The 25,588-nt window shown below is 32.8% G+C and overlaps 5 protein-coding genes and 1 pseudogene across 9 annotated transcripts; 4 read left to right on the plus strand and 2 right to left on the minus strand.

Moving 5' to 3' along the window:
• The first annotated feature begins 908 nt into the window (after positions 1-908).
• LOC104789754 (uncharacterized) lies at positions 909-1,604 on the plus strand (annotated as a pseudogene).
• Positions 1,605-1,686: 82 nt separating this feature from the next.
• Positions 1,687-3,884, minus strand: LOC147944877 (putative L-type lectin-domain containing receptor kinase V.2). The gene is made up of 2 exons (XM_087452826.1): positions 2,381-3,884; positions 1,687-2,286 (listed from the first exon to the last, which is right to left on the minus strand). The coding sequence occupies exons 1-2, from the start codon at positions 3,882-3,884 to the stop codon at positions 1,805-1,807; spliced, it is 1,986 nt and encodes a 661-aa protein (XP_087308952.1). The 3' UTR covers positions 1,687-1,804.
• A 1,772-nt stretch (positions 3,885-5,656) lies between these two features.
• Positions 5,657-7,441, plus strand: LOC147944878 (uncharacterized). Its single transcript, XM_087512826.1, has 3 exons — positions 5,657-5,897; positions 5,991-6,211; positions 7,386-7,441. The coding sequence occupies exons 1-3, from the start codon at positions 5,686-5,688 to the stop codon at positions 7,439-7,441; spliced, it is 489 nt and encodes a 162-aa protein (XP_087368952.1). The 5' UTR covers positions 5,657-5,685.
• A 794-nt stretch (positions 7,442-8,235) lies between these two features.
• Positions 8,236-11,079, minus strand: LOC104788104 (formin-like protein 8). Its single transcript, XM_010513790.2, has 2 exons — positions 9,767-11,079; positions 8,236-9,683 (listed from the first exon to the last, which is right to left on the minus strand). Exons 1-2 carry the CDS (start codon positions 10,792-10,794, stop codon positions 8,390-8,392), a joined length of 2,322 nt encoding a protein of 773 aa, XP_010512092.2. The 5' UTR covers positions 10,795-11,079; the 3' UTR covers positions 8,236-8,389.
• Positions 11,080-19,528: 8,449 nt separating this feature from the next.
• Positions 19,529-22,380, plus strand: LOC104788106 (uncharacterized). 5 transcript variants are annotated; one of them, XM_087451236.1, is made up of 11 exons: positions 19,529-19,694; positions 19,920-20,033; positions 20,126-20,244; positions 20,328-20,377; positions 20,462-20,562; positions 20,662-20,749; positions 20,986-21,094; positions 21,257-21,428; positions 21,537-21,611; positions 21,708-21,821; positions 22,172-22,380. In XM_087451236.1, exons 2-11 carry the CDS (start codon positions 19,971-19,973, stop codon positions 22,262-22,264), a joined length of 984 nt encoding a protein of 327 aa, XP_087307362.1. In that variant the 5' UTR covers positions 19,529-19,694; positions 19,920-19,970; the 3' UTR covers positions 22,265-22,380. The 5 variants fall into 5 exon arrangements, 3 of the variants coding, with proteins under 3 accessions (XP_087307362.1, XP_087307363.1, XP_087307361.1); XM_087451237.1 differs by having other exon boundaries at positions 19,542-19,694; positions 20,994-21,094; XR_015557885.1 differs by having other exon boundaries at positions 19,559-19,691; positions 19,918-20,033; positions 20,970-21,094.
• LOC104788107 (uncharacterized) lies at positions 22,172-25,382 on the plus strand. Its single transcript, XM_010513792.3, has 7 exons — positions 22,172-23,348; positions 23,539-23,679; positions 23,774-24,139; positions 24,228-24,470; positions 24,546-24,638; positions 24,723-24,923; positions 25,003-25,382. The coding sequence occupies exons 1-7, from the start codon at positions 23,010-23,012 to the stop codon at positions 25,213-25,215; spliced, it is 1,596 nt and encodes a 531-aa protein (XP_010512094.1). The 5' UTR covers positions 22,172-23,009; the 3' UTR covers positions 25,216-25,382.
• Positions 25,383-25,588: the final 206 nt, after the last annotated feature.

The following is a 25,588-nucleotide window of genomic DNA, read 5'->3' on the forward strand; positions in this document are numbered from 1 at the left end:
GTTATGAGACATATACAGGACATGATGGATTTTATGTCCTAAATTAGACATACCATCTTTCTGTTACTATTTTTTAATATAATTGTTTTTACTGATAACAAAAACAAATTTGATCATTTTTTTGTCTAAACCAAATTAAAAATAAATCAAATACTAAACTGATACAAAAAAAGTTTGGATTATGAATGTTAATAACATTTATTAAAAATATGTTTACAATAATCCGCATGTACGTAATAAATTATAAATGTGTTAGTAAATTTAGTTTTTAAAATCAACCCCGCACGTATGTGCGAGTCCGAATCTAGTTTTTCTGTTAAAAGAGAGTTCATATTTATTATTTTATTTTATTTTTATATTAGTAGTATATATCCAACTTCTACTTAGGATTGTACTGAATATCGTGTAGCTCATTCATTATTATCTCCATGTTTTTTTTGTTCGTATCATTATATTGACTCTATATAAGTATATCACTACTAAAATACATATATATATAATATATATAAACCTTCTCCATATTAACCCTCTCTTTTTAACCAATCATTGCACAATGGGAGACGAAGAAATAAATAACAAACTAAATATGTAGCCAGGTGATTATTGCTTCTAAAATTAAAACAAATGTTAAGTTAACGAGATCTTCTTTTTTAAAGTCAAATATTAAGTTAAAGAGATCAGTTTATCATTTGTCTATTTTAAAATTTAATGAATATGTGTGTGTGTGTTTTTGGATCTACAAAATAACAAACAATATATATCTTCTTCATATCAAAATAGTAAATAAATCTAATATACTCCATCTTAATCCCGGTATAATCCACTAGTACATATAAAAACCTTCCCATCTTAATCATCTCTCGATCTTTACAACAATTGCTGAACAATGGAAGACACGGAAACAAATTCACGAGGCTGCTGCTACGACATGATCATAGTAGTCTGTTTCGTTATTCCTTTGGCCGGTTTCATTAGTTCTATTCATTACATTGCAATGAACATAGAAAGTCCTGTGCCGAATATAGAAATAGCTTCAATGGATTTTACGGTGCGTAATATTACACAAACTCGTCTCACTGCAAATTGGGATTTGTTGATAAGGGTCCCTAGAACCCTTCCTGATGACTATATATGTCTTCAAGGAGACATTCAAGCTTCATTGTTTTACAAGAATATTACTCTTGTTACCTCGTCCGCACAAAGGTTATATAACAATCTTCTATTCAATTTGTAGCTCAATTTCTAATACTATTATTTAAAATTGTTAATGAACTATTCTGATTGAAATCGCTTGCATGTCATAAAGGTACAACGATCTCAAATACGGATCAGCTCAACAACTTAAGGTTTCGGCTTCTATCTCTGAAGAAGATATGGGCGGTTTGATTGGAAAAAACATTATCAAAGATATCAAAGAGAAGAGGGAAGTGAAGTTTGGGTCGCAGTTCTTTCTTACGGATCTATGTGTGTGATGAAATTACGTTACGGTTCAAGCCAGGTTCTGAGACCAACGCCACTAAGTTTGGGAACAACCCTATCTGCTCTAATTTTTAATATAGTTATATTTTAATTCTGTAAAGATTCGATTTACTTTGTTTTTTTTTTTTTTTGGTGAAAACCTTTTCGATGAAACTAGTGGTGGATGTTCTAAAACAAAATAATTATTTTTATTTTTGATCTCCTAGATTTAATATAATATATTTTGATTGTAACTATTAATGGAAAGAGACTATTAATGGAAAGAGAGGAACAACCATTTCATTCTCATTCTACAATCTCAACTCTACAATATAAATGATATTAGTTAACGTCCACTAGAGAGAAACGATTCCGTCATGACCACGGAAACGTTACTACTTGCCTCTCTAGACTTTCTTGATTCACCTAATGCATCAAATCCACCATCGATTATGCGAGCATTCACAAGGTCTAGCAAGTTATGAGGGAGCGTAGCTACACCGTCTAAGAATTGGATTGCGCTTGACATGCTTGGTCTAGTGGCTGCCACTGGATGCGAGCAAAGCAATCCAAGTTTCAAAACCAAAGTTACTTGTTCCGAAAGATACATATGCCCTAGCCTCTCATCAACTACCTGCAGTATATCTCCATTGTCCCAACAGTCTAGTACCCAATCAGTCAAAACCATCTCGCTTGGTGATCCTCGTGGCTCAATGGGTCTTCTTCCACAAGTAATCTCCAACATGAACACCCCAAATGCGAAAACATCAGAACTTGTGCTTGACTTCCCTGTTCTTGAGAGCTCTGGTGATATATATCCGAATGTACCTTGCATCCACAGTAACAGCAAAACCCTCAAATAAGTTCCAAAGATATTGATTGACTGATTGATTATATTATCTACACAAAAACGCAAACTTACCTGCGACATTAGAGGTTTGAGAATCAATCCCGTGGTCACATAGCTTTGCAAGTCCAAAATCACCAAGCTTGGCGTTCATATTTTCATCAAGAAGTATATTTGCTGGCTTAATATCCCTGTGGATAATCACCTGAACCCACTGCTGATGCAAGTAGCACAGTCCCGAGGCAACATCTTTGATGATCTTGAATCTCTGTGGCCAATCAAGAATCTGATTTGGTTGATTATAAAGAAACTTATCAAGGCTTCCTTTAGGCATGTAGTCATACACCAAGTAGAGTTCTCCCTTGCGTCTGCAGTACCCGAGAAGACGAACTAAATCTGGATGTCTGAGTCGGCCAATGGTCGCAATCTCAGCTAAAAACTCCCTCATGCCTTGTCTTGAATCATGAGAAATCTTCTTTACCGCGATTGGTATACTAGACAATGGTAAGGTCCCTTTAAAAACTTTTCCAAAACCTCCTTTTCCAAGAAGCTCGCTGTTCTTAAAACCTTTCGTGGCGGTGAAGAGATCTTTATAAGTGAACCTATGTGGACCAAACTGCACCTCCCAGTCCTCAATAACTTCCAAGAACTTCTTCCTTTTCAAGAAGAACATAAATCCAAGAACCAAGACGATAACAAGTGTACCTCCTGAAATACTTAAACTAATCGCCAAGATCATCTTGGAACTCAACGGTCGATCTTGTTCTTCATTAGGTACTTTGGGAAGACGAGAGAGATTTATACCTGAAACTGCTCCACTATTGTTGAAGTTCCAGCCAAGAATGTAGTGAGAAGAAGTTGGACTTCCAACTGAAGTGAAGCCAGTGAACATATACTCACGTAGATATGGAGACAGATCTTTTCGCAGAGAAATCAGAGGAATCTTGGGCTTAGAGATCTCAATAGAATGCATTGTAACATCAAGTTGTTTAGTTGAGTTGTTATACTCAATCCAAACCTGTATTGGCTTCCCACTTGCGATATCTAGATTTACCAATCTACCATCATCTTTGTAATAACCAGCTGAACAGTTTCTATCTGTTTCCGAGCTATTGACATTGATACCAACGATATTAATATCTCCACCATCCGGTTTATCGCTTTTGGCCGTATGGAATTCAACAGAAACAGAACGGTTAGAAGAAGAAGAGTACTGATCGATGTTTGGAACAGAACTCAAGCCTTTTGTAGGAGAGATGTTGAAGGAAAGTCCACAACCGGCGATTGTTTTACGTACTGCAACGATTGCGAAAACAAAAGTGGTGGAGAAGGACGAAACCTTGCCGTTTGGTGAGTTCTTGAACTGGAGTGGGAACTGGTAAAGAACTTGACCAGCTCCTCCTTGTGTTTTTGAAGTTATGAGTTTGAACAAACCGTCCGGGTTTAGATCCGCAACTCCATCGGTATACAAGAAACCGTTGAAGCTAAACTGTCCACCGGTTGGGTCTGAGCCTTGAGAAACTGATACCATAGGGAAGAAAAGAAGAAAGAACAACAACATCTTTAGAAGCAGAGACATGATTGATTTGTGGATTTGTTCCTTTTTTGGTTTGTTATTTATAAGCATTAAAGCAAACATTTGATAGTAATATTATCTTAATCAAGATTAGTCCATGCTAAACACGTTCTTCTTCTTGACTACGCGTTGCTATAAAAGGAAAAAAGGCAGAGAAAGTGTTGTCATCATCCGTAAAGTTGCCATTTTGCTTTAATGCTCAAATTATTAAAAAGTTTGAAACCAAGAAATGATAGCTCCAACTTCCTCTAAGGGAGATGGTTATGTTTTTGTTCATATACAAAAATCAACTCCTACTTCATTTGAAAAGCTTATGCTTTTTCTTTACCCAAATTGAGAAATTAAAAAAAGTCAATAACCATTGATAATGTACAAGCATCAAACTGTTTGGAGCATTAGTTAATCCATAGAGATTTGAAAGTTTTGTGCTCCATCCATAAAGAGATATGTTAGGTGACATTCCTCTTTGTTTGACAAAAAAAAAAAGTGACATATTAACTTACTTCTTTTCTAGTATGTAAAATAAAAATTTCAATAAAGCTAGCTAATTAAGTTCAGACGATTTAGTAGTGTGTAATATTATAATGTTCTCTTTCACATTTACAATCATCAAACAGTTTATAAACATATATGTAAAGAACTTCAAGCAAAATTGTTCATTTATATGGAACAAAATTATACTCAAGTCTAATGCTTTGGACTGTCAAATCTATCAACAATTCAATATCTTTCAGTGATAATCAATACTCAAAACGATCCTAATATTTACAAATAACAAATCTAGACACTCACATATCAGAATCCAACCCACCTTCACTCCTAGCTCTGTCCGACATGAAATTTATAGGCAAAACCGGAAACTTCACCGCATTCCTCTGTGAAGAAGGCTATACGGAACTCCCAATCTTCCTCCTCTACATATTCCTCATAATCTCTAAGCATGAAAATTACAATGTTTTTTGGTTCAAATTAAATTACAATGTTAAATACAACATCATGATAGTTTTTCTATATGCATATTAAACTAAGGGGGATTTTCACTAACTAAAAATAATTTAAAACTAAGTTAAATAATTTTAAATAATCACTGTATTTTTGCTTTTTTACCATTTGTAAAGAAGTCAATAAAACAAAGTGTTTTCTTTTAAAACCTCCAACTCAATATATATATACAAAGAAATTACACAGAACCACGAAGATACAACTCAGTATAGAAACATTGAATTTAAGAAACGATTTACATAAGTTTTTAGGGAAAAATAACATGCAAACAATTATATTAAAAATATATGGTGATATATTAGCTAAATGATAACTTAAAGTATATGCCGTTAAAATTTTATTGTATATTAATGTTAAATATGTAGTCAGGTGAATAAATTGCTTCTAAAATTAAAACAAACCAAAACGTTAAGTTAAAGAGATCTTATTTTGTAAAGTCAAATATTAAGTTTAAGAGATCAATTTATCTTGGCACAAAAAATATATATATATATCAGTTTATCATTTGTCTATTTTTAAATTTAATGAATATGTGTGTAGTTGTTTTTGGATCTACAAAATAACAAACAATATATATCTTCTTCATATCAAAATAGTAAATAAATCTAATATACTCCGTCTTAACCCTCTAGCCCGGTATAATCCACTAGTACATATAAAAACCTTCCCATCTCAACCCTCTCTCGATCTTTAAATCAATTGCTCCACAATGGGAGACACAGAAACAAATTCACGAGGCTGCTGCTACGACATGATCGTAGTAGTCTGCTTCTTTATTTCTGTGGCCGGTATCATTGGCTTAATGATTTATGTTGCAGTGAGCTTAGAAAGTCCTGTGCCGAATATAGAAATAGCTTCAATGGATTTTACGGTGCGTAATATTACACAAACTCGTCTCACTGCAAATTGGGATTTGTTGATAAGGGTTCCTGATCACTTTATATGTCTTCAAGGAGACATTCAAGCTTCATTGTTTTACAAGAATATTACTCTTGTTACCTCGTCCGAACAAAGGTTATATATAGTATATATTTTTACTCAATCTTCTAGTATTATTTAAAATTGTTAATGAACTATCCTGATTGAAATCGCTTGAATGTAATATAGGTACAACGATCTCAAATCCGGCTCGCCTCAACAACTTAGGGTTTCAGCAGCTATCTCTGAAGAAGATATCGGCGGTTTGATTGGCGAAAATATTATCAAAGACATCAAAGACGAGAGGAAAGTGAAGTTTGGATCGAAGTTGTTTCTTACGGATTGTAGAAAAGGGAAGAGGGGAGTTATAAGCTATGTGTGTAATGAAACCACGTTAAGGTTCGAGCCAGGTTCTGAAACCAAGGCCACTAAGTTTGGGAACGACGTCCCTATCTGCACTACTTTTTGACTAGTTTTTTTATTGGTTTTACGTGCATAGATTTTATTCTCCTTTTTTTCACCAACTTTTTAGGTTATTTGAAAAGAGTTCTTTAAGTTAATTGACAAAATAGAATATATCTCGTGCTTAAAGCACGGGTCAACACTTTAAAAAAAATTTTATAATATAATAATAAAAATTTAGTTTGAGATAATATTTATTTTAAATTGTTATGTAAAAATTTATTAGTCTATTTGAATACTAATTATTTTAGAATATTATAGTATTTTATTTTTGACGTATTATTACAGTTTTATATTGTTTATTTGTTATATTTGTATCATATTATGTGAAATATAAAATAGTAATTTTAATGTTATAATTGTGAGAAAATAAAAAATATTAATTTATCATCTATATAAATTTAGTTTTACCAGTCCGCCAATGTGAAAATTAAAACACACATTTTCATACATTGAGTAATATATTTTCGTTTTAAAAAATTCAAATCACAACATATGCAGAAAAAAATATGCATTTTATTAATTATAAGTATTATATGAAAGTTCTAAACAATTTGTAAATAAAATAAAATAAAGATGATAGGAAAATCATAATTTGAAATCTTAACAAAATCTTCGAATTTAGTTATTAAAAATAATTGTATTGTATACTTGGATATAAAATCTTAGTTTTTAAAATTCTGATTGGTTTATATATTTAAAAAAAATTTACTAATTTCGTCCATAATTTATTAGAGAGAGAGAGAGAAAATATTTTTTTAGATTTTTTTAGATTTTTTAATTTGACATGTGAGTGTTTTTTTATTTTTAATTTAATTATATTTATTTAAATTAGTTAATTAAGCTTAATTAATTTTTTCTAATGGCAATTGAATGTAATTTTTTACACATTTTAAGGTTAGTTTCATATTTGTACTTCTCAATATTAATATAGTAGGATATTTATTTTGGTTTATAACTTGATTATTTACCATTATACTTTGCTTATTTAATTTCCTAGATTTAATATAAGATGTTTCGATTGTCACTATTAATGGAAACAAAGAAGCAACCTTGTTTGATTCATACATACATAATTCGTTAGCTATGTGTGTAATGAAACCACGTTGCGGTTCGAGCCAGGTTCTGAAACCAAGGCCACTAAGTTTGGGAACAACCCTACCTGCACTAATTTTTGATTTAGTTATATTCTTTTTTTTTTTTTGTTAACTCAGAGAGTAAATCCTCAGACTCATGAAGGATCCGAGACTAATCTCTCTGAGAAAGGGCATCCCACGGGTAGGGTCCCCCGGTTATGCAAATGGGCCGTAAGCAATGGACTCATACCCATGTGGCCAAAGGGATAAAGCTGAGCAATTCTTGCGCTTGGGGCGACTCTTCCACCAAGGCTAGAACCACTAGCTCACCACCTCGTGGTTATTTAGTTATATTCTTGTGAAGTCTTTTAAGATTCGATTTACTTTTGTTTTTGTTTGGTGAAAACCTTTTCGATGAAACTAGTGGTGGGTGGATATGTTCTAAAAGATATCCTAGATTTAATATAGAGAAATACTAATGGAAACAGAGGATCAACCATTTCATTCTCTTTCTGCGATCTCAACTCTACAATATAAATGATCATTAGTTAACGTCCACTAGAGAGAAAGTTATGAGGGAGATTAGCTACACCGTTTAATAATTGGTTCACGCTTGACATGCTTGGTCTAGTGGCTGCCACTGGATGCGAGCAAAGCAATCCCAGTTTCAAAACCAAAGTTACTTGTTCCTCAACACACCTGTGCCCTAGCCTCTCATCAACTCACAAGTAATCTCCAACATGAACAGTCCAAATGCGAAAACATCAGAACTAGCTAATTTCAATAAACCTAGCTAATTAAGTTCAGACTAGCTATTTACTAGTGTGTAATATTATAATGTTCACTTTCACATTTACAATCATCAAACAGTTCATAAACATATATGTAAAAAGAACTTCAAGAAAAATTGTTTACTTATATGGAACAAAAGTATACTCAAGTCCCAATGCCTTGGAGTACTGTCTCAAATCTATCAACAATTCAATACCTTTCAGTGACAATCAATACTCAAAATGATCCTACTATTTACAAATTAACAAATCTAGACACTCACATATCAGAATCCGACCCACCCGAATCACTCCTAGCTCTGTCCGACATGAAATTCAAAGGCAAAACAGGGAACTTCACCGCATTCCGCTGCGAAGTAGGCGATACAGAACTCCCAATCTTCCTCCTCTGCATATTCCTCATAATCTCTAAGCATGCTTTATCAACCATGGCAAGAAACTCTCTAACAATAACAAATAGATGAAGAGGACTCTTCCCTTTTGTAATAGCTCCTGCTTGGTAATAATCCGTTGTACGTTTCACTAGCTCCATTACTTTCCTCTCTTCGTGTTTCGCCTTTTTCACTTCTTCCTCTACTGTCACAAGAAACGTCATCATCTTCTTCACAAACCTACCTCCTTCTCCTCCATCTTCTTCACATTCTCCAATCACCGTTCTTGCATCTTTCGCTCTAACCGCAAGCGCCGAGCAAGTTGCAACAACTGTGTCATAGTCTACACTAGCAGCTTTCTTCACGTTTGAAAACTCAGAGCTTAACCCTCCAACGATTGGTAAACCAAGCTTCAAGTACTCTTTCTCTTGCTCTTCTTTAGACATAACCTGAGCACTGTTATTACCGCCACTGCTGTTACTACTACCGCTTCGTGTTAAGCTATGACTTCGTCTATTCAAAACGCAACGTTTCCCTTCTGATCTAACCACTTCCTCCACCACAAAGTTAAGCAGAGTAGTCTTCCCATCAACGCTTTTAACATCCGAAAGTTTCAAAAGCGCGGTTAGATTAAACGCTTGAGCGTTTCCTCTCGCGGTTCCCGCGTTCATTCTGTTACCAGCTTTAAGTATCGCCTCCAAAAGCTTGACGAACAAGCCACGAGATCTTAGCTCTTTACAAGCTAAATCCAAAGTCTGTAGACACTTACCATGGTGAGCCATCTCAGGATAGTAATTAGCTCTGAAGAGAAACGCGTTCAGTCTCGTAAACGCGGTTGGCACGGATTTAAGAAGATGAAACAGAAACGATTCTGCATCTGCAAGCTTTGCCGTGTCGCCGTCGAATTCAAGAATCGCTGATTGTTCTTCTTTCGTCGGAGCTATTCTAGCTAACCTCTCAAGCGTGTCTGGCACGAAATCGTTTCCTTCCATGAGTGCTTCAACAAGCTCTTCACGTGTCATACCTAATGATTTGAGCACAATCGCTGTGTTTTGAGACTTCCTCGGATCAAGTATGAAGATTTGTGATGATGATTTAGGGTTTTTATCATCGCCGTGTTCTGGTGATTTCTTCCCCACGGCAACGTATCCGAACAGAGCTTCCATTAAATCGCCGTCGAAACTGAAAAGTACAAAACCAAAAAAAATTAGGGTTTTATTTTTCAAATGATTGAAATATAGATTTGTGTAAGTGTGTATACATACCTGAATGAGCCACGATCGATTTTGTCCCAAACCATTGAATGATCAGAATCAGGGTTTACTTTATCCCAATGTAAAGGCTTCAGCTTTACCTGTTTCGAACCCTCTCCTCCACTTGATCTTTTAACCGGCGCAGGTGGTGGTCTCGAAGCTGATGACGATAAAGCTCCGACCTTTTTCACCGGCGGAGGTGGCGGTGGCGATGGTGAAGAACCCTTCTTAATCGGAGGAGGTGGCGGTGGCGTTGGTGCACTCTGTTTCAACGGAATTGGCGGTGGTGGAGGCGGCGGTGGTGCAGGTTCACTCTGTTTCACCGGGATGTGATGATCTTGGTTATGGATTACACAGTGAGAAGTTGATGATCTTCCTCTAAGGAGAGGAACCTCAGTGACGGGCTCTGTTTTCTTCTTGTTCTTGTAATAGATGACCTCTTTCTCGTCTTCTTCTTCTTCTTCTTCTTCTCCGGTGATGATCTGTTTCTTGAAACTTTCACTTCTCTCTCTCTGACTCTGTAGCTTTCTCCAATACAACACATCGAGACCATTCTCATCAAGTATCAAACCTTTCACACCACCAAACCGCGTGAAACCTTCTCTAGCCAAAGTCGTACTCGTCGTCGTCGCCAACGCCGCGGTCGTCCGAGGATGAGGAGGATACGGAGGTAAATTGTTCTCGACGCTTACTGGTCCGACTCTGTCTCTCCGTCTCCGTCTCGCGACGACGCATCTCTGAAGGCAGAAGAAGAAAACTCCTGCTACAAGTACGGTGCTTGCTGCTGTTATGAGGACAGCTTTTAAGATCGTGCTTCTATCGGAAGATGAGGAGTTATTATTATTCGACGGCGGAGATGAGTTTGACGACGGTGAGATACGCGGTGGTGAAACAGGGGAGAGTGGTGGAATTGGGAAGAAAGTTTCGATATTTTGAGGAGAATCGAATTGAGAAAAGGAAGGGACGATGAAGAAGAAGAAGAAAATTAGGGTTAGATGAAGAGGAAAAGGCCATGGTTTCTTGATGAACATGGCAGCCATTAACGATTTAGCTCATTTACAGAGAGATCAATAAAGGAAACACACATACACAACAACAAAAAAATGAATACTTTGAATTTTTTTTAAAGTAACGTTTTTGTTTATTTTCTCTAAAAAAAAAAAAAATCAATTCCCAAAGATCTCAGGAACTTAAAACGGAAGGTTTAGTTTAAGTAAATTAAAAAGTATATAAATTCGTAATTTGGTAGGTATTTTAATATATTTGGGAATTTGGAGGTTTTGGTAATAATGTTTAGTTGAAGCAGAGATTAGTTGATCTGTTCTTCTTCTTCTACTACGTCTTCCCGGGTCGGTTCTATTTACAAATATGACTAAAATACCCTTGTTAATGGAATTGACTTATTCAACAATACGTTAAAATAAAAGGGTGTTTTAGGTAATTTTAGTTATACTCGTTTTCGTGAAGATGGGACTTATTAAATGGAGCTGGTGCGGTTGATGTTATCGTTGACTATGTCCAAAAAGTAGTGGTATTGCTATCTTTTTTGTTCTTTCTAGAAATATTTTTTGATGACGCCTTGGAAGTCAAAAACACACACATTCCCATTTTAAGATATGGTTTCAATGATTATTAACTTAGAAGAAGAGTGCAAAGTTCTATGGCAATTAAATGAATTCACATTTTATATGATTGGGTTGTAAAAAAATACAAAGTTTTGGAACTTGGGAACGTTGAAATCAATCATCGGAAAAATTCAATTCTACGAACCAACAAATATCGAATACCGAACGAATTAATAGGATTCCTTAAAAACTCAACGGATAACAAAAATATTATACGTGTATACATATACTAGAAAGTAGTCCACGCTATACATGGTTTATATATACATTATTAATTTAAAATATAAAATGAAGTTTTTATTCAATTATATATGAAATGTACAAATGTAATTGTTAATATATGTCTTAAAAATATAATATTCATAATACTACAGTGCAACTACAATTTATAATTAATATATGTTATATAGTGTTTCATAGAAGGATCATAAAAAAGAGGAAAGTTAAAGTGAATATTATTAAATATTTTTGATTATAATATATTGGTAAAATTATTTAAACAGTATGTTACTTTAGTAATAAAACCATTACTTATAGCAAAGTCAACTATATATGGTATTTTCGTTAAATAGTTAAGATAAATTATATTTTTTATATTTTTAGAAAATAAAAAATTGATAATTAGTCTAGAAAGAAAAGTGTAAGATCTTACCTAATTTTTTTGATAGATAATTTTATGTTGTCCTATATATTAATTTTATTGTCATCATCTAAAAGTAATAGTTAACCAAAAAATAGTTTTCTATATGATAAGTCAATTTTAATATAATTTATTAAAACAATATCACAAAAAAATATATCTTATACTATAAGTTTAACCAGTTTTTATAAAAATTCATGAAAATAAAAGTGTGTGAAATTTAATATATTTTTTATTTTCTATATATTGTCTCTACTTCTAATCATTTTAATATAAATAGTATGATTAACAATAAATTAAATTTTGAAATTATTGTTTTCTGTTATATCATAGGGTGATAAAGCAATTATGTTATGATACTATTATGTTTTTTTTAGTAAATATAATTTAAACACAATCAAAATATAACTTATAAATTACTATTAAATAAAAATTTGAGTTGTGTCTTTAATACAATATATATGATTATTGAATATAATGTGAGGTTTTTATATATTAGAAAATCTTTTATATTAAATTAGTCTATCATAAATTAATTTGGTTTCAGTTTTTACTTTGAAGTGTATGAATTCATTTTATAGTTATAGGACAATTAGTTACAGCAAAGTTAGTTAATTTTTGTGTGTTTGTTAAATAATTATGATAAATTAATTTATGTATAGTTTTTTTGGAAGAAAAAAAAACTGATAAATATTCTAAGAAAAAAGTGTAATACCTTACTTTGATAGATAAATTATGTTGTCCTATATATTAATTTTATTTTCATATCTAAAAGTAATAGTTAACAACAAATAATTTTAATATGATAAGTCAATTTTAAAATAATTTATTAAAACGATATCACAAAACATATATCTTATACTCTAAGTCTAACTAATTTTTTATAGTAATTCATGAAAATAAAAGTGTGTCAAATTTAATATACATATTTTTTTCTTCTATAAATTGTCTCTATTTCTAATCATTTTAAAATAAATAGTATAATTAACAATAAATCAATTTTGAACCTATTGTTTTCTATTATTTCTTGGGGGAGATAAAAAAATTATGTTTGATACCATTTTTTTAGTACATATATTTTAAAGACAGTCAAACTGTAACTTATATGATACTATTAAATACAAATTTGAGTTGTATCTTTAATACATGATATATGATTATTGAATATAATATGATTTGTATATATATATTTGAAAATATTCTATATTTTTAAATTAGTCTATCATAAGTTAATTTGGTTTCAGTTTTTACTTTAAAAGTATGAAACAATTTTCTACTTTTATTTGGTTTTAATTTGTTTATATTTTTTAGTTGGATTGATCAGTATATTTTTTTTAGGTTCTATGATGTATGATTTCATTATGAAATATATTAGATGCTAAAACTAAAAAATGGAAGGAAGATATTTTTGTAACAATGTTGAAATTCAAAAAGCAAACTATACAACAATTATATATTTTTTAACAAACTATACACCATATAAGATACAAATAAAATAAAGTAAAAAAAATAGAATGTTAAATGTAAAATTATTGAGAATGACATGTGTCACAAATATAGAGTGCAAAATGTCACATTGTTAGACAAAGTTAGAAAAAACCTTCTTTTATTTTATAAGATATATATATATAATTTCCAACGTAATCTCAATTGGTCAAAGGAATAGGGAATGAAATCAAATGATAGTGGATCATCACCATTGTGCTACACAAAATATGAATAAAATTTATGGTAATGCTAAATTGTTAATCATAATCAAATGTATGGAACATTATTATAATTATGAACGTGTAAAACAAAAAGGTATGGTTAACTTTCAAAAGAATCTTATAGTATAAAGCTATGGCCGGCCGTCTAACTTTAAATGTTGAACGCGGTAACATACTCGTCTAAGAAAAGTAGGAACACAATGGAAAAACTCAACAAGTCAACTCTACCATTCTAATTTCTCAACTTAGGGCATCTCCAATGGTACTATATTTCTTACTCCAAACTCTATATTTGGAGTAAAACCATCTCCAATGGTACTCTATATTCTACTCTAAAAATAGAGAAATAAACAGTGTTACTTCAAGCTGGGGGTCTAGCCTTGGCAATGGGCTTTGCTGTGAGGGCCCTCTGCTAACGAGGTACTATGCCCGGTTGGTGGACTTTTGGAGTAATACTGTTCATTTCTCTACTTTTAGAGTAGATTTTTTTTATTTACAAAGTAATCCCTCAATTATCATATTTTATCATTTTATACCTTAAAAATTATTTAATAGGAATTTACACTTATATAATTTTATAGAAAAACAAAAATATATTATTTTAAATTAAAACACAACAATAACATATATTTAACTTAGAAAATAGAATGATATAACAAACATTAAATATAAAATACATAACTAGTGCCATAAATTAAAATAGAAATAGAAAGCTCAAATAAAAACAAGTTGTTACCAAAATAAACTTAATACATCATAAACTAGTGATTAATAATCTGGTAAATCGCTTCCGGATCCATTAAGATTATCAAAATATTGTCCGAATGAAGTAGATGCCGAAGGAGCTTGTTGATCAACTTGTTTCTTTAATGACTACATGTATAATTTTACATAACATGGTAATCGAAGATGAGCGTGATCTTAATGCGCCAATTGAAGCTGGAAGAGAAGCTCTAGCACCCAAAGTTGAAATAGCGGATAATGAAAATACTCGATTTCAAGAATTTCTTGCTCGATATAGACAAATCAAAGATAGAGACGCTCATTTTTCACTTTGAAACGCTTTAATTGATCATTTGTGGGAAAAGTACACTAATGATAGTGTTTAAACAAAAAATGTATTAGTCATTTGATTTCTATTTATGAGATGTAATAAAATTTTATTTTCAAGTTTAGTTTTAATAATATTTTAATTTTTTTGATTTTTTTGTTAAAATTTAAATAAACAGACATAATTTGTAGATTTTAGAACTAAAGAACTATATAAGAAATTAAGAACAAGATAAACATATATAATAACCTTAAATTATTTATTTTAAAGTAAGAAATAGAATAACCATTGGAGTAAACCTCTACTCTATTTTTAGAGATCTCTATATTTGGAGTAAAATATAGAGGCAATCATTGAAGAAGCTCTAATAAACTATATTACTCCTATATAATAGTAGTATATATAGCAATTGCGTCAACAACACTAATGGTCTTCATATATACTAATAAGTAATCATAATCATTAGTAAATTGATCAGAATTTTATTACTATCTTTTATGCAAGTTCACGTAATCTTTTGGCGCATAGTTTTTTACCAAATTAAAAACCCTTTTGGGGATATTGACAATAAAAGGACAATTTTTTTTTGGGTCTATATTGATATGCATACTTTTCTTGATTACAATTTTCCAATTATTCTTTTATACTTAAATCTTCTTTTGCCCTTAATTTTATAAACAACAAGTTTTTAAAACAATTTTTTAAAAATATCTCGACAATACAAAAAGTTATAATAAAATACCTTATTTTTCAACAATAAAAAGTTAATATGTTAGTTTTTGACAAACAAAAAAACCCCATTTTAGAAAGAGGTTTCAGTGTGAGTACAGTACGTAAAACCTTTTACGTTAGATGGAGTCTTCTCTAGGTTTACACATCAGGAAATTTTGAACGTAATCTCTATATAAATTTGACCCAAAAAATAATAAATAAATATAGACTCAGTTTTCTAATCGTGCTAATTACCTAATTATTGTGCTCTGCTTTCTTTTTATTTCAGTTTGAGATTAATACAAATGTACATATTTTATGCAGCTCAGTTCGTAGATATTGCATTTTATGCCTATTTCGTATATTCTAACCTTTAATTTATTTATTTTCAAAAGTAATTCATTTCGTTTAATCTTATTGATTGACCTTACTTTTCGACACCTAATTCTCCTTGACCATAGATTTAAGTGGTTTATATCTATGATTAAATTTAGTTATTACTCTAATCATTGAATTTTATTATCACCAACAACAACAAAAAAACTACAAATATTACATTGCTTTTAGATTCATATATACTCCGAATTACATTTTAAATCCAAAAAATGAATCATCTTATAGTTTTTGTATTAGCTATTACTATGTGTTTTGGTTTGAATGAAGGTATTGTGTGTAGTAATTCTAATAGTCAGCTTGAACGATGTGGAGGCTCTGGCTGCGCCCTAAACACTTTAAAACTACGAAACGAACTCGGTCGTGGTAGCATTCTCAAAGTCGATTGCACATCCAACCAAAACAAAAAAATGGGTCCACGTGATGTGAAATTCAATGAGTCATTCGCTTTTGAATTTGAAGAGGTTCATGCCAAAAGAATAGTATGGGCTTGTCACTTGAAGCAAGGTCCAAAAATGGAGTATCATCAGAGCATATGGAGAGCATACAGAGGTGCTGCTAGAAAACGATGTGGTCAAACACGCACATGGATTGCTAGAACTGATGGTATTTACTTGAACAAAAATTTTGTACCGCAAGGACATCGGTTTGCATGGGTTAAAAAATGAGTGTTTTCATCTCTTAAAAATGAGTGTTTTTCATTTAAAAAACTAACTAGGATCGGACCCGCGCTACAGCGCGGGGAAATATTTATGGATATATACGATTCATAACAGATTGAAATATGTTACATTTTTATTTTGCTATATCACGGTTGATTATTGGAAACTATATATTTGTGTAAAGAGTTAGGATAAAATAGTATTAAATAATAAAAAAATATAATAAATAATAATATAATGAGTTTTGATATAACAAAAAGAAATAAACTGAAAACAATAGCACTACGAAGAATATTTGTGGATACTACGATCCATAACAGATTGTATATACTATTCATTTTCATTTTCATTTCCAATATTATTGTAAGAAGTTTGAATAAAATAAAAGATAAAAAAAAACAATCTGAGTAAATGGTATTATGATGAGTTAGGATTAGAAGAAGAAATTAAACATATTTAATATTAAAAATTTTAAGAGTACAATTGAGAGTAAAATAATTACGTAAGGACATCATACAATATAAATGAGAATGAAAATTACCAAAATTTCATTTAGAAAAACCATAATACCGACTAAAAAGAAACTTGTGTGACACATGCAAGTATTATTTCCCTTAAGTAAGAAAATACATAGTATTTGGCTCAATAAAATATATGAATAGTATAGTTAACTATAGTTGTCTCCAAGATAATATTTTTCACATTTAAAAATTCTAATTACTTAGTTCTTTTTTTCTATGTGTGGCCATTCCCCTTAGTTCTCATCATCCAGAATTCCTTTGCTCCATTGCTTCTTGCTTGGAAGAAAATGTAGTTGCATCAACAATAAAATTTTCTTGAACCTGTTGTAAATAAATAAGAGCATAGGTTGTATAAGAAACTTAACAATTTGACCATTATAAGAATAAAATTTTGTATAGTTGCAATTTCTCAAATGAGTCCCAATCCTGTAAAATAAGAACAATTTACCTTTTAAACATGGTTAGGATAATTTAATCTTTAAACATCTCAATATAATATATTTTTTTAAACATATGAATATGATATATAACATCTGAATATGCTAATGAAGGTAGTGATGGAATTAGTTTAGAAAATCTGTGAAAATAAGATAATTTGGAAATTAAGATTGTATATATAAAGAATATGATTCCAAAAAGAATATGATTCCAATTGTGCTTTTGGGATTGACGCAATTGCAAACTAAATAATGGAATATATTTATGATATTATGAGATTTGTATCATTTCTATTAATTATTAATTATGCTAATTAAAGAATATATTTAAAAAGTTTGAAAGAATTGTAGTTAGTATAAATTTGAATGTACTATTATATTCACTCAAAAGATTATATTAATTGTAATAGTTTCCAAAATCTAGGACAGTAGGACCTATCAATATTTGCTAAACCAATATCCGATGTTTCTGAAATATTTTTGTTAAGTCTGTTCTAGCAGTTAATGATGATTTGATTTAATTTTTATTGTTAACATTTTAGTAAATGTTAATTTTATACGATTAATCTATAATAAGTACTTAATTTTATAAGTTACCAAAACTTTAGGACAAAACAATATCTTTGAAATTAATATGTCATATTTATAGAATATTTTGTTAAGATTTTTTACGGCAATTAATGATAATTTTATTTATATTTTTATCAGTTGTGATGGTGAATATATAGTTTGTTTTTAACCCATTCTGTATAATTTAGCATAGTTTGGTGGTGAGAGGCTGAGTTCGATGTACGACTTGGTCTTGGGTTCGAACCCACTCAATTTTTTTTAGTTAAGAGTAAATTACTAAATTATCCTTATCTTCTTCCTTAAGATTGGATTTTTGCAGATTCCATTTCTGCAAAATCACGCTAGCACTTGATTTTTTTCATGATTTTATGAGTTTTGCACAAAACTGTATGTTAGATCCATCAATTAATCATTAAAAACAAAAACCATTTTATTTATCTCATTTTTTTATCGAACATGGCATAATTCCGGTGAATCCCCACCGGCAAGCGCCTTCTCCAACGTTGTTATTTGTCCAGCAAAGGATCATGAGGGAAACAAATTGAATTCTCCAATACACATATGAGATTCTAAAATTATGTTCATCGGGGGAAAAAATTGGAAAAAAACAAAAAAAGCTCACTTGTTAAAAATGTGAAACCCATTTATGATTCTATTGTCGTAATTGGCTATAACTACAAAATACAAACTATCCGATTGATAACTTTCGGGTAATTTAAAAAATTAAACCCGACTAAGACATGATTAAGTACTAATCTACCCTTAATGACAATATTTTCTAGTCTAAATCCGATGGCAATTTTGGTAGTGGGAGAAGTTGTACTTCTCTTTTACTATAATAGAGATTATCTAAGTTATTTTTTTTTTATATAGTTATTTTGTCTTTTTTGTGTGTACTATATTATCATTCTAATTTTGAGTTTTAGGAATAAACCACAATAAAATTAAATAATAGGATTTTGTATGATATACATATATATATATATATACATTGTATCAATCTTTTGAATCATATCATATTATTGTCTTTATATACTAATTACTAGGATTTGAGCCGCAGTATAGTCGTTGTATATCGCAAAACAATTTTTGTTTAATATAATTTTAACTAAATTAGTTTGATTCAATATATTTTTTATTGATGTTATTAAAATACAGTAAAAAAATAAGAATTTAACTCGTATTAAAGTATCAAATTAATGATATTTTAATTTTTAGTAATATTGATTCAAATCCTTCCCATCATATAATCTGTCATGCAATATATAAATCGTCGGTGTTATTTATATATTTTTAATATATTTAAATATTTAAAAAGGACACGGTGTTTGAGCAAAATAAACTCTCTCTTCATGCGGCAATTGAAATGGCGATTCTGTATGCTTAAATAATGGGCCTAGAACAAAATGGGCCTTACGATGAGAACAAAATGGGCCTTAAGTCTAAAGTGTTCTCGAGATTCTTTCATACTTCCCGTTCCGGGAAAGAAACGGCGGTTCTCTTGGTCGTCGACGGCGCATGGAGTGTGCCGCGCGTGGCTTTACGACGCGGTGCGTTGGTCCACCGACGCGGAGGTGTGGCCAGTGTGGTGCTGTAGCGTATTGCTCCGTCTCTCATCAGGGTTTTTAACTTCTGCTTACTCTCTCTATAAGCCTTGTTCTTCTTCATCGACCTAATCGGTTCTGGAGAAACAAAGAAGTGGTGATTTGATCGATCTCTTGTAAGCTAGTTAGATAGGTTTTGTAGTTAAGGGTTTAATAAATTCATGAAACTTTTACATTAAAGTTCAATCCTTTGATCAATAGGGTTCATTGTTAAGTTCTGTGGATCTTTGATTTGTATGTAGACTTCACATTGGAGCTATCACAAGGAAGAATGTGAAAGATTAGAAGAGCAAATGCGTCGTGTTGATCTGTTAAATGATTTCCCATTTACATTTACAGAAGAAGCTACGGTTCAGGTTTATGATAACTTATGGAATCTAATGCCTTTTTGGTCCATGAACATTTTAGCTCAAAGTTTTTGTTTTTTTCTACGTTTATCCGTTCTTAGGTTAGTCGAAAACAAGAGAGTAGGTGCTCGTTTCTCAGCAAAAGGGATTTACGTCATGTTGGAATGTGGATGTATGAGTGTAACTGTGGAGCCTCTGCTTCTTTTTCGTCTTATCATAGGTTTTGATTGCTTATCTTTTCTCATTATGTTTTTGGTCACAAACCATTTGTAAATGGAGCTGATTACTATCTTGTTCTTACAGTTTTAAAAATGAAGGTTGGCATCTGCCGAGCTCTTCGTGTCCATGTCGTGGTATGCTTCATTTTAACTTCTATATTTATGGTTTTACTGAAGTATCTGTTGTTTTAAATAGAATTCTGATTTGAGATCGCACAGGCCCTTTATATCCAGTTACAAAGGAGCTTTGTAGTTGGACGGATTATTTCGAGTGGAGAAAGATACCTTTAGATTCTCCTGTAGCTCTACTTCTCCACTGGGTAACGTTTCTTGTGATGATTGATTGTGATTGCTAGTATCACTATAATGCTTGAGGTTTTTAATTTGTGGTGAGTCATAGAGCTTTGCTTTTATTTCAGCCACTTACGATATATCATGCAATTCAAGCCATTGGGATGGGAAATTTGACTCCCCAAATAAGTGATGAACTTCGTATACATTATCTTGGTATGTTTCACTCTGTAACTCTTCTGCCTTTTTTGGAACCGTATTCTCTTTGAGGTTGCTGTCTTGTGTCTCTTTGTTGCAGTTTTTTTGCTAATCACCTCCATTTCCTTAATTTTAGTGTAGTTAGTACCTTATTCTTGCATATGGAAATCATATAAATATTTCAAAAGATGCACCATAGCAAATATGATATAAATTCTGATTCATGGTTTGCTGATAGTTTTGAGCTTCTGAAGGGCCTCAGAAAGAGCTTGGCCAACTTGGTGTCTTCGCTGAACTGCTAGCTCTCTTCCCTGGTTTGCGCATACGCATAGAGCTTGTTGGACCTGACGTTCCACAACAATTGTGAGTCCTACATTCCACAATATGTTTGATTTTTTTGTATACCACTCGTTATATTTTGTAGTTAGGCAAAGTAAATTACATCACGAAATATGTTTTTGCTTTTTTACCACTTTTCATTAGAGTCTTAAAGAATCGTTTTCTTTTTGCTCTGTTGGTGAACAGGGATGGAGAGATGATCTCGCTTAGCAGATACTCCCCTTGCATGGAAGAAGAATGCGAATGTAAGTATTCATGTGAAATTCCCAATCCCGGTAAAGAATCTGCCATGTCTTCAGCTGTGTCGTTACAGCTCCATAGAGGATTTTACCATGATCGTTACAGTGACATAACAAAGGTATACATTTCTACTAGTCTAGGGGAAAACAGTAATCTACAATACTGTTCTCAAATGTCATATCCATTTTATTGGACCTCGGATTGATTGACCTTCTTGTCTGGGTAGGATTCACCTCTTCCTCACATAGTGATTGCGCCAAACGCCGGTGTCGCTGCATATCCAAGTTGGTTGCCAACTATTGTACGTTTTTCAGTAGCTGATAATCTTCAATCTTCGGCAGGAACGTCATATATATATATTTGTTAATCATTCATGTGGTGCTGTGAATAATTTCAGGAACTGATAAAGGAGATAAAAGTCCCAGCTGTATTCACTGATTACTGTGAAGAAGCTTGTCATCTGGCGGCTTGTTGCATTAAAACAATCACAGGACAACCTCTATCATTACCTGTAAGTCTATTCTCCTATTCAACTTTTATTCAAATCTATGTTTTTTTTGTTGTTGTGTGGGTTCCTCCTGCATATGGTCAGGCTTATGTCTCATCAAAACTGTATAAGTAGAATAGAGAGTCGACACATATACTATATAATGAAGTTGAAGGAGACAAAAACATCACTTTTTCATTATCTTACAAATCATCTCTGGGGCCACACACATAGACACACTCATGTCCAGTTCTCCAATCAAACCTTTGTTGGAAAATGATGTTTTCTGCTTAGAAAATATGTACTTATAACTTGTGTAATTTCTCAGAACCATGTTGAGATGTATGGAATAATGATGTATCTTTGAAATGCAGATTGAGTTGAATCCATTTAGACAGCCGATGGCGGTGGAGGAGAGTCCTCTGTTTATCCCTTGCTACTCAAACTGCTTCATCTTCGCAATGTAAAACTCCTTAATTATTGATTGACTGACTCTGTGGTTCCTGTTATGGTCTGAGAGGGACCAGACCATTTTATGGACCAACATTATCTATTCAATAAATGTAGAAAAAATGTCACATCATTTTGTTTTGGTTGTTGTAGTTATTTATGTGGATAGGACCATCAAGTGCATTTACATACAATCACATTGTAGTCTTTTAATTCTTAGGTGAACATTTTTTATCCCATCCAATAGTATTTCTAGTGAAAAAAAAATTCCCAATTATTTTTTCTAGATGTCACATGTCAATTGAAAAAAAGGTAAAGTTGAAAAGCATTGGTCCTTTGTTCATTCATCATACAAACTTTACAAAGCCATTGAACATGAGTACCGAACCTGATCGAGTACCAAACCTGTAAAATCCGGTTATGGAGAATTCACAATTCAGATTTCAGATGCCAAGTCGTGTCTACGTGGAAGATGAAACCAAAGCAAAGAATCTTCAAACCAAAACTTGTTTCTAACAAAAGTCTGGCCACAGTGTTAAAAGTCTATTTCTTCCACATCCAAAACCAAGCTAATATTTTTATCTCCCCAAAGTCCAATTTCCAAAAATCCCAAAACACAGCAGAGAGAGAGAGAGAAAAAAAAAACTGAAAACACCCTAATGGATCATCTTCAACCTTGACAACAAGAAGCCCTCTTCCCCCAAAAATCTTGGAAACAAAAGTCTCAAAAATCACTTCTTTGAAGAAGCGAGATACGATCGAATGTCTCAGAACCCATCATCACATCAGACTCGTACCCTCTTCTTCCTCTTATGCCTTCTTCTAGGGTTTGGTTTTTGCGTTGACCTGGGTCAATCCCTGAAGGTTCCTTTCAGCGTTAACGATGTTCTTCCGATGCTACCTCGTCAAGTCTCGTGGCCCGTTTTGAACAGTTTCCACAACGCTGTGGATTTGTTGCCTGTTTTTATCGGGTCCGTTACTCCTAATAACGCGTCTCTTGAGTGGAAAGGTGCTTGCTTTAATGGCAACGAAGCTCGCCTCGATATCACCGGTAGTGATCGTGACGTCCCTGGACTCGGCGGTGGCGTTCTCCATCTCAAAGTTGGTTAATTTCACTTTCTTTAGGTTTTGAATCTTATTCAATTTGTTCTTGTTTTTGCTCCCAGATACTATGATTTAGCTTGTTGATATCAAAAGCTTCAATCCTCAAATTTCATAAAGTTTGTGCCTTTTTGGTAACAAAATTGGGAGGACGTTGTTTTGATGATATTTGGGAACTCTTTTGTTGCAGACATCTAAGGCACATAGCTTGACATGTATGGACCTATATGTCTTTGCAACGCCATACAGGATCACTTGGGACTACTATTTCTCTGCTAGAGATCATACTTTGAACTTCGATTCCTGGGAAGAGAAAGCTGAGTTAGAATATGTAAGTTTTCTTCTTTTATAGTTCTTAAGAGGCTGTGTGTGGTGTTTGTTTTTTGTGGTGACTTATATTTTTAAGTGTACATTCGAATGAGTAGGTGAAGGAGCATGGAGTTTCAGTGTTTCTAATGCCATCAGGGATGCTAGGGACGTTGCTTTCTTTGATTGATGTGTTGCCTCTTTTCTCCAACACTGCTTGGGGACAGAATGCTAATTTGGCTTTCTTGACGAAACATATGGGTGCTACGTTTGAGAAACGGCCTCAACCTTGGCGGTCAACGATTAATCCTGAAGATGTGCATTCTGGCGATTTCTTGGCGCTGTCAAAGATTAGAGGTAGATGGGGTGGTTTTGAGACGTTAGAGAAATGGGTGACTGGTGCTTTTGCTGGTCATACTGCTGTTTGTTTGAAGGATGATTTGGGGAATCTTTGGGTTGGTGAATCAGGACATGAGAATGAAAAGGTAAGACTATATTTGGAGAACTTTTCCTAAACATTTTGATGTTTTTGGATAGAGATGGAGATATTTACTTTCTTTTTTCTCTCAATAGGGTGAAGAAATCATTGTTGTGATTCCTTGGGATGAGTGGTGGGAACTGACTTTGAAGGATAATTCAAATCCTCAAGTTGCTTTGCTTCCTCTACATCCTGATATCCGAGCAAGGTTCAACAATACTGCTGCGTGGGAATATGCACGGAGCATGTTAGGCAAACCGTATGGATATCACAACATGATATTTAGCTGGATTGATACTCTGGCCGATAACTACCCACCTCCCCTTGATGCTCACTTGGTACTTCTTAATCTCTGATATTCTTAGAAGATCCATCATCATCATGGTAATAAACAAGTGACTTTGGACTTTCAGGTTATTTCTGTCATGTCTATGTGGACTCGTGTACAACCTGCATATGCTGCAAATATGTGGAACGAGGCACTGAATAAACGACTTGGTACTGAGGTATACATCTATACAAAAACATGTTTCTACTACTCTTCTGAATAGAGGACATACATGATAGCTAATAAGTTTTGTGTTGTACAGGATCTGGATTTGTATGGGATTCTTGAAGAAACAGCGAGGCGTGGAATGTCGTTTGATGAGTTACTGACCATCCCTGAACAGGATGAGTGGGTTTATAGCGACGGGAAATCAACTACATGCGTTGCTTTCATCCTTGCAATGTACAAAGCTGCTGGTGTTTTCGACCCTCTTGCTGATCACATTCAAGTCACTGAGTTCACCGTGAGTTTCTTTCAATATCAAGTCTTCACCTTTTTCCATTTAACATTACTCTTAGACCGAAACCATCTCTCATTTTCAGATCCGAGATGCGTACACTCTGAAGTTATATGAAAATAACCAGACTCGGCTACCAAGTTGGTGCAACACAGAGGAAGGGAAGCTTGAGTTCTGTCAGATTCTGGGTGAATACAGAATGGAGTTACCTGGTTATAACACCATTGACCCATATCCCAACATGAACGAGAATTGCCCTTCTTTACCTCCTAATTATGAGAGGCCATCTAAGTGTTAGCAAAATTAATCAACATGTATGTCTCTCTCTCTGTCTGTTTGTGTTTGTCAGCTTTTGGTTTATTATTATCAAAGTTTTACCCTTTTAGTTAGGGGGAAAGTAAACCACGTTTTAAGTACAATCTTTTTGTGAATATATGATATGAATATGATGATGCTCTTATCAAATCAAATGTTGTCTGGCCTAGTGCTCTTCTTGTCGACCTCTGTTTTGTGAGTGGCTATCAAAGAAGGCAGTAGTATTAGGCAAAAACGAATACAAGATGCTGTAGTTGCAAACTTGACCAAAATCTTTGGACACAAATCAACAAGTGGAAACAAAGTATTATAAAGGACCAACCTTACCTTTAGTTTACATACTAGTACAAATGGTA

This window comes from Camelina sativa, chromosome 5 (assembly GCF_030686135.1).
Source record: "Camelina sativa cultivar CO46 ecotype springtype chromosome 5, ASM3068613v1".
Lineage (NCBI taxonomy): Eukaryota > Viridiplantae > Streptophyta > Magnoliopsida > Brassicales > Brassicaceae > Camelina > Camelina sativa.

Excerpts from the sequence above, each read along its gene's own strand:
- LOC147944877 (XM_087452826.1), bottom strand. The coding sequence starts at position 3,884 with ATGTCTCTGCTTCTAAAGATGTTGTTGTTCTTTCTTCTTTTCTTCCCT. Across the intron at positions 2,287-2,380 it reads TCAAACCTCTAATGTCGCAG|GTACATTCGGATATATATCA; the intron begins GTAAGTTTGCGT and ends TGTGGATGCAAG.
- LOC147944878 (XM_087512826.1), top strand. The coding sequence starts at position 5,686 with ATGATTTATGTTGCAGTGAGCTTAGAAAGTCCTGTGCCGAATATAGAA. Across the intron at positions 5,898-5,990 it reads GTTACCTCGTCCGAACAAAG|GTACAACGATCTCAAATCCG; the intron begins GTTATATATAGT and ends AATGTAATATAG. Across the intron at positions 6,212-7,385 it reads CACGTTAAGGTTCGAGCCAG|GTTCTGAAACCAAGGCCACT; the intron begins GTTCTGAAACCA and ends GGTTCGAGCCAG.
- LOC104788104 (XM_010513790.2), bottom strand. The coding sequence starts at position 10,794 with ATGGCTGCCATGTTCATCAAGAAACCATGGCCTTTTCCTCTTCATCTA. Across the intron at positions 9,684-9,766 it reads ATCGATCGTGGCTCATTCAG|TTTCGACGGCGATTTAATGG; the intron begins GTATGTATACAC and ends TGTACTTTTCAG.
- LOC104788106 (XM_087451235.1), top strand. The coding sequence starts at position 19,592 with ATGGAGTGTGCCGCGCGTGGCTTTACGACGCGGTGCGTTGGTCCACCG. Across the intron at positions 20,378-20,461 it reads CTCTTCGTGTCCATGTCGTG|GCCCTTTATATCCAGTTACA; the intron begins GTATGCTTCATT and ends GAGATCGCACAG. Across the intron at positions 21,095-21,256 it reads CCTGACGTTCCACAACAATT|GGATGGAGAGATGATCTCGC; the intron begins GTGAGTCCTACA and ends GTTGGTGAACAG.
- LOC104788107 (XM_010513792.3), top strand. The coding sequence starts at position 23,010 with ATGTCTCAGAACCCATCATCACATCAGACTCGTACCCTCTTCTTCCTC. Across the intron at positions 23,680-23,773 it reads AGAAAGCTGAGTTAGAATAT|GTGAAGGAGCATGGAGTTTC; the intron begins GTAAGTTTTCTT and ends TCGAATGAGTAG. Across the intron at positions 24,639-24,722 it reads ATAAACGACTTGGTACTGAG|GATCTGGATTTGTATGGGAT; the intron begins GTATACATCTAT and ends TGTGTTGTACAG.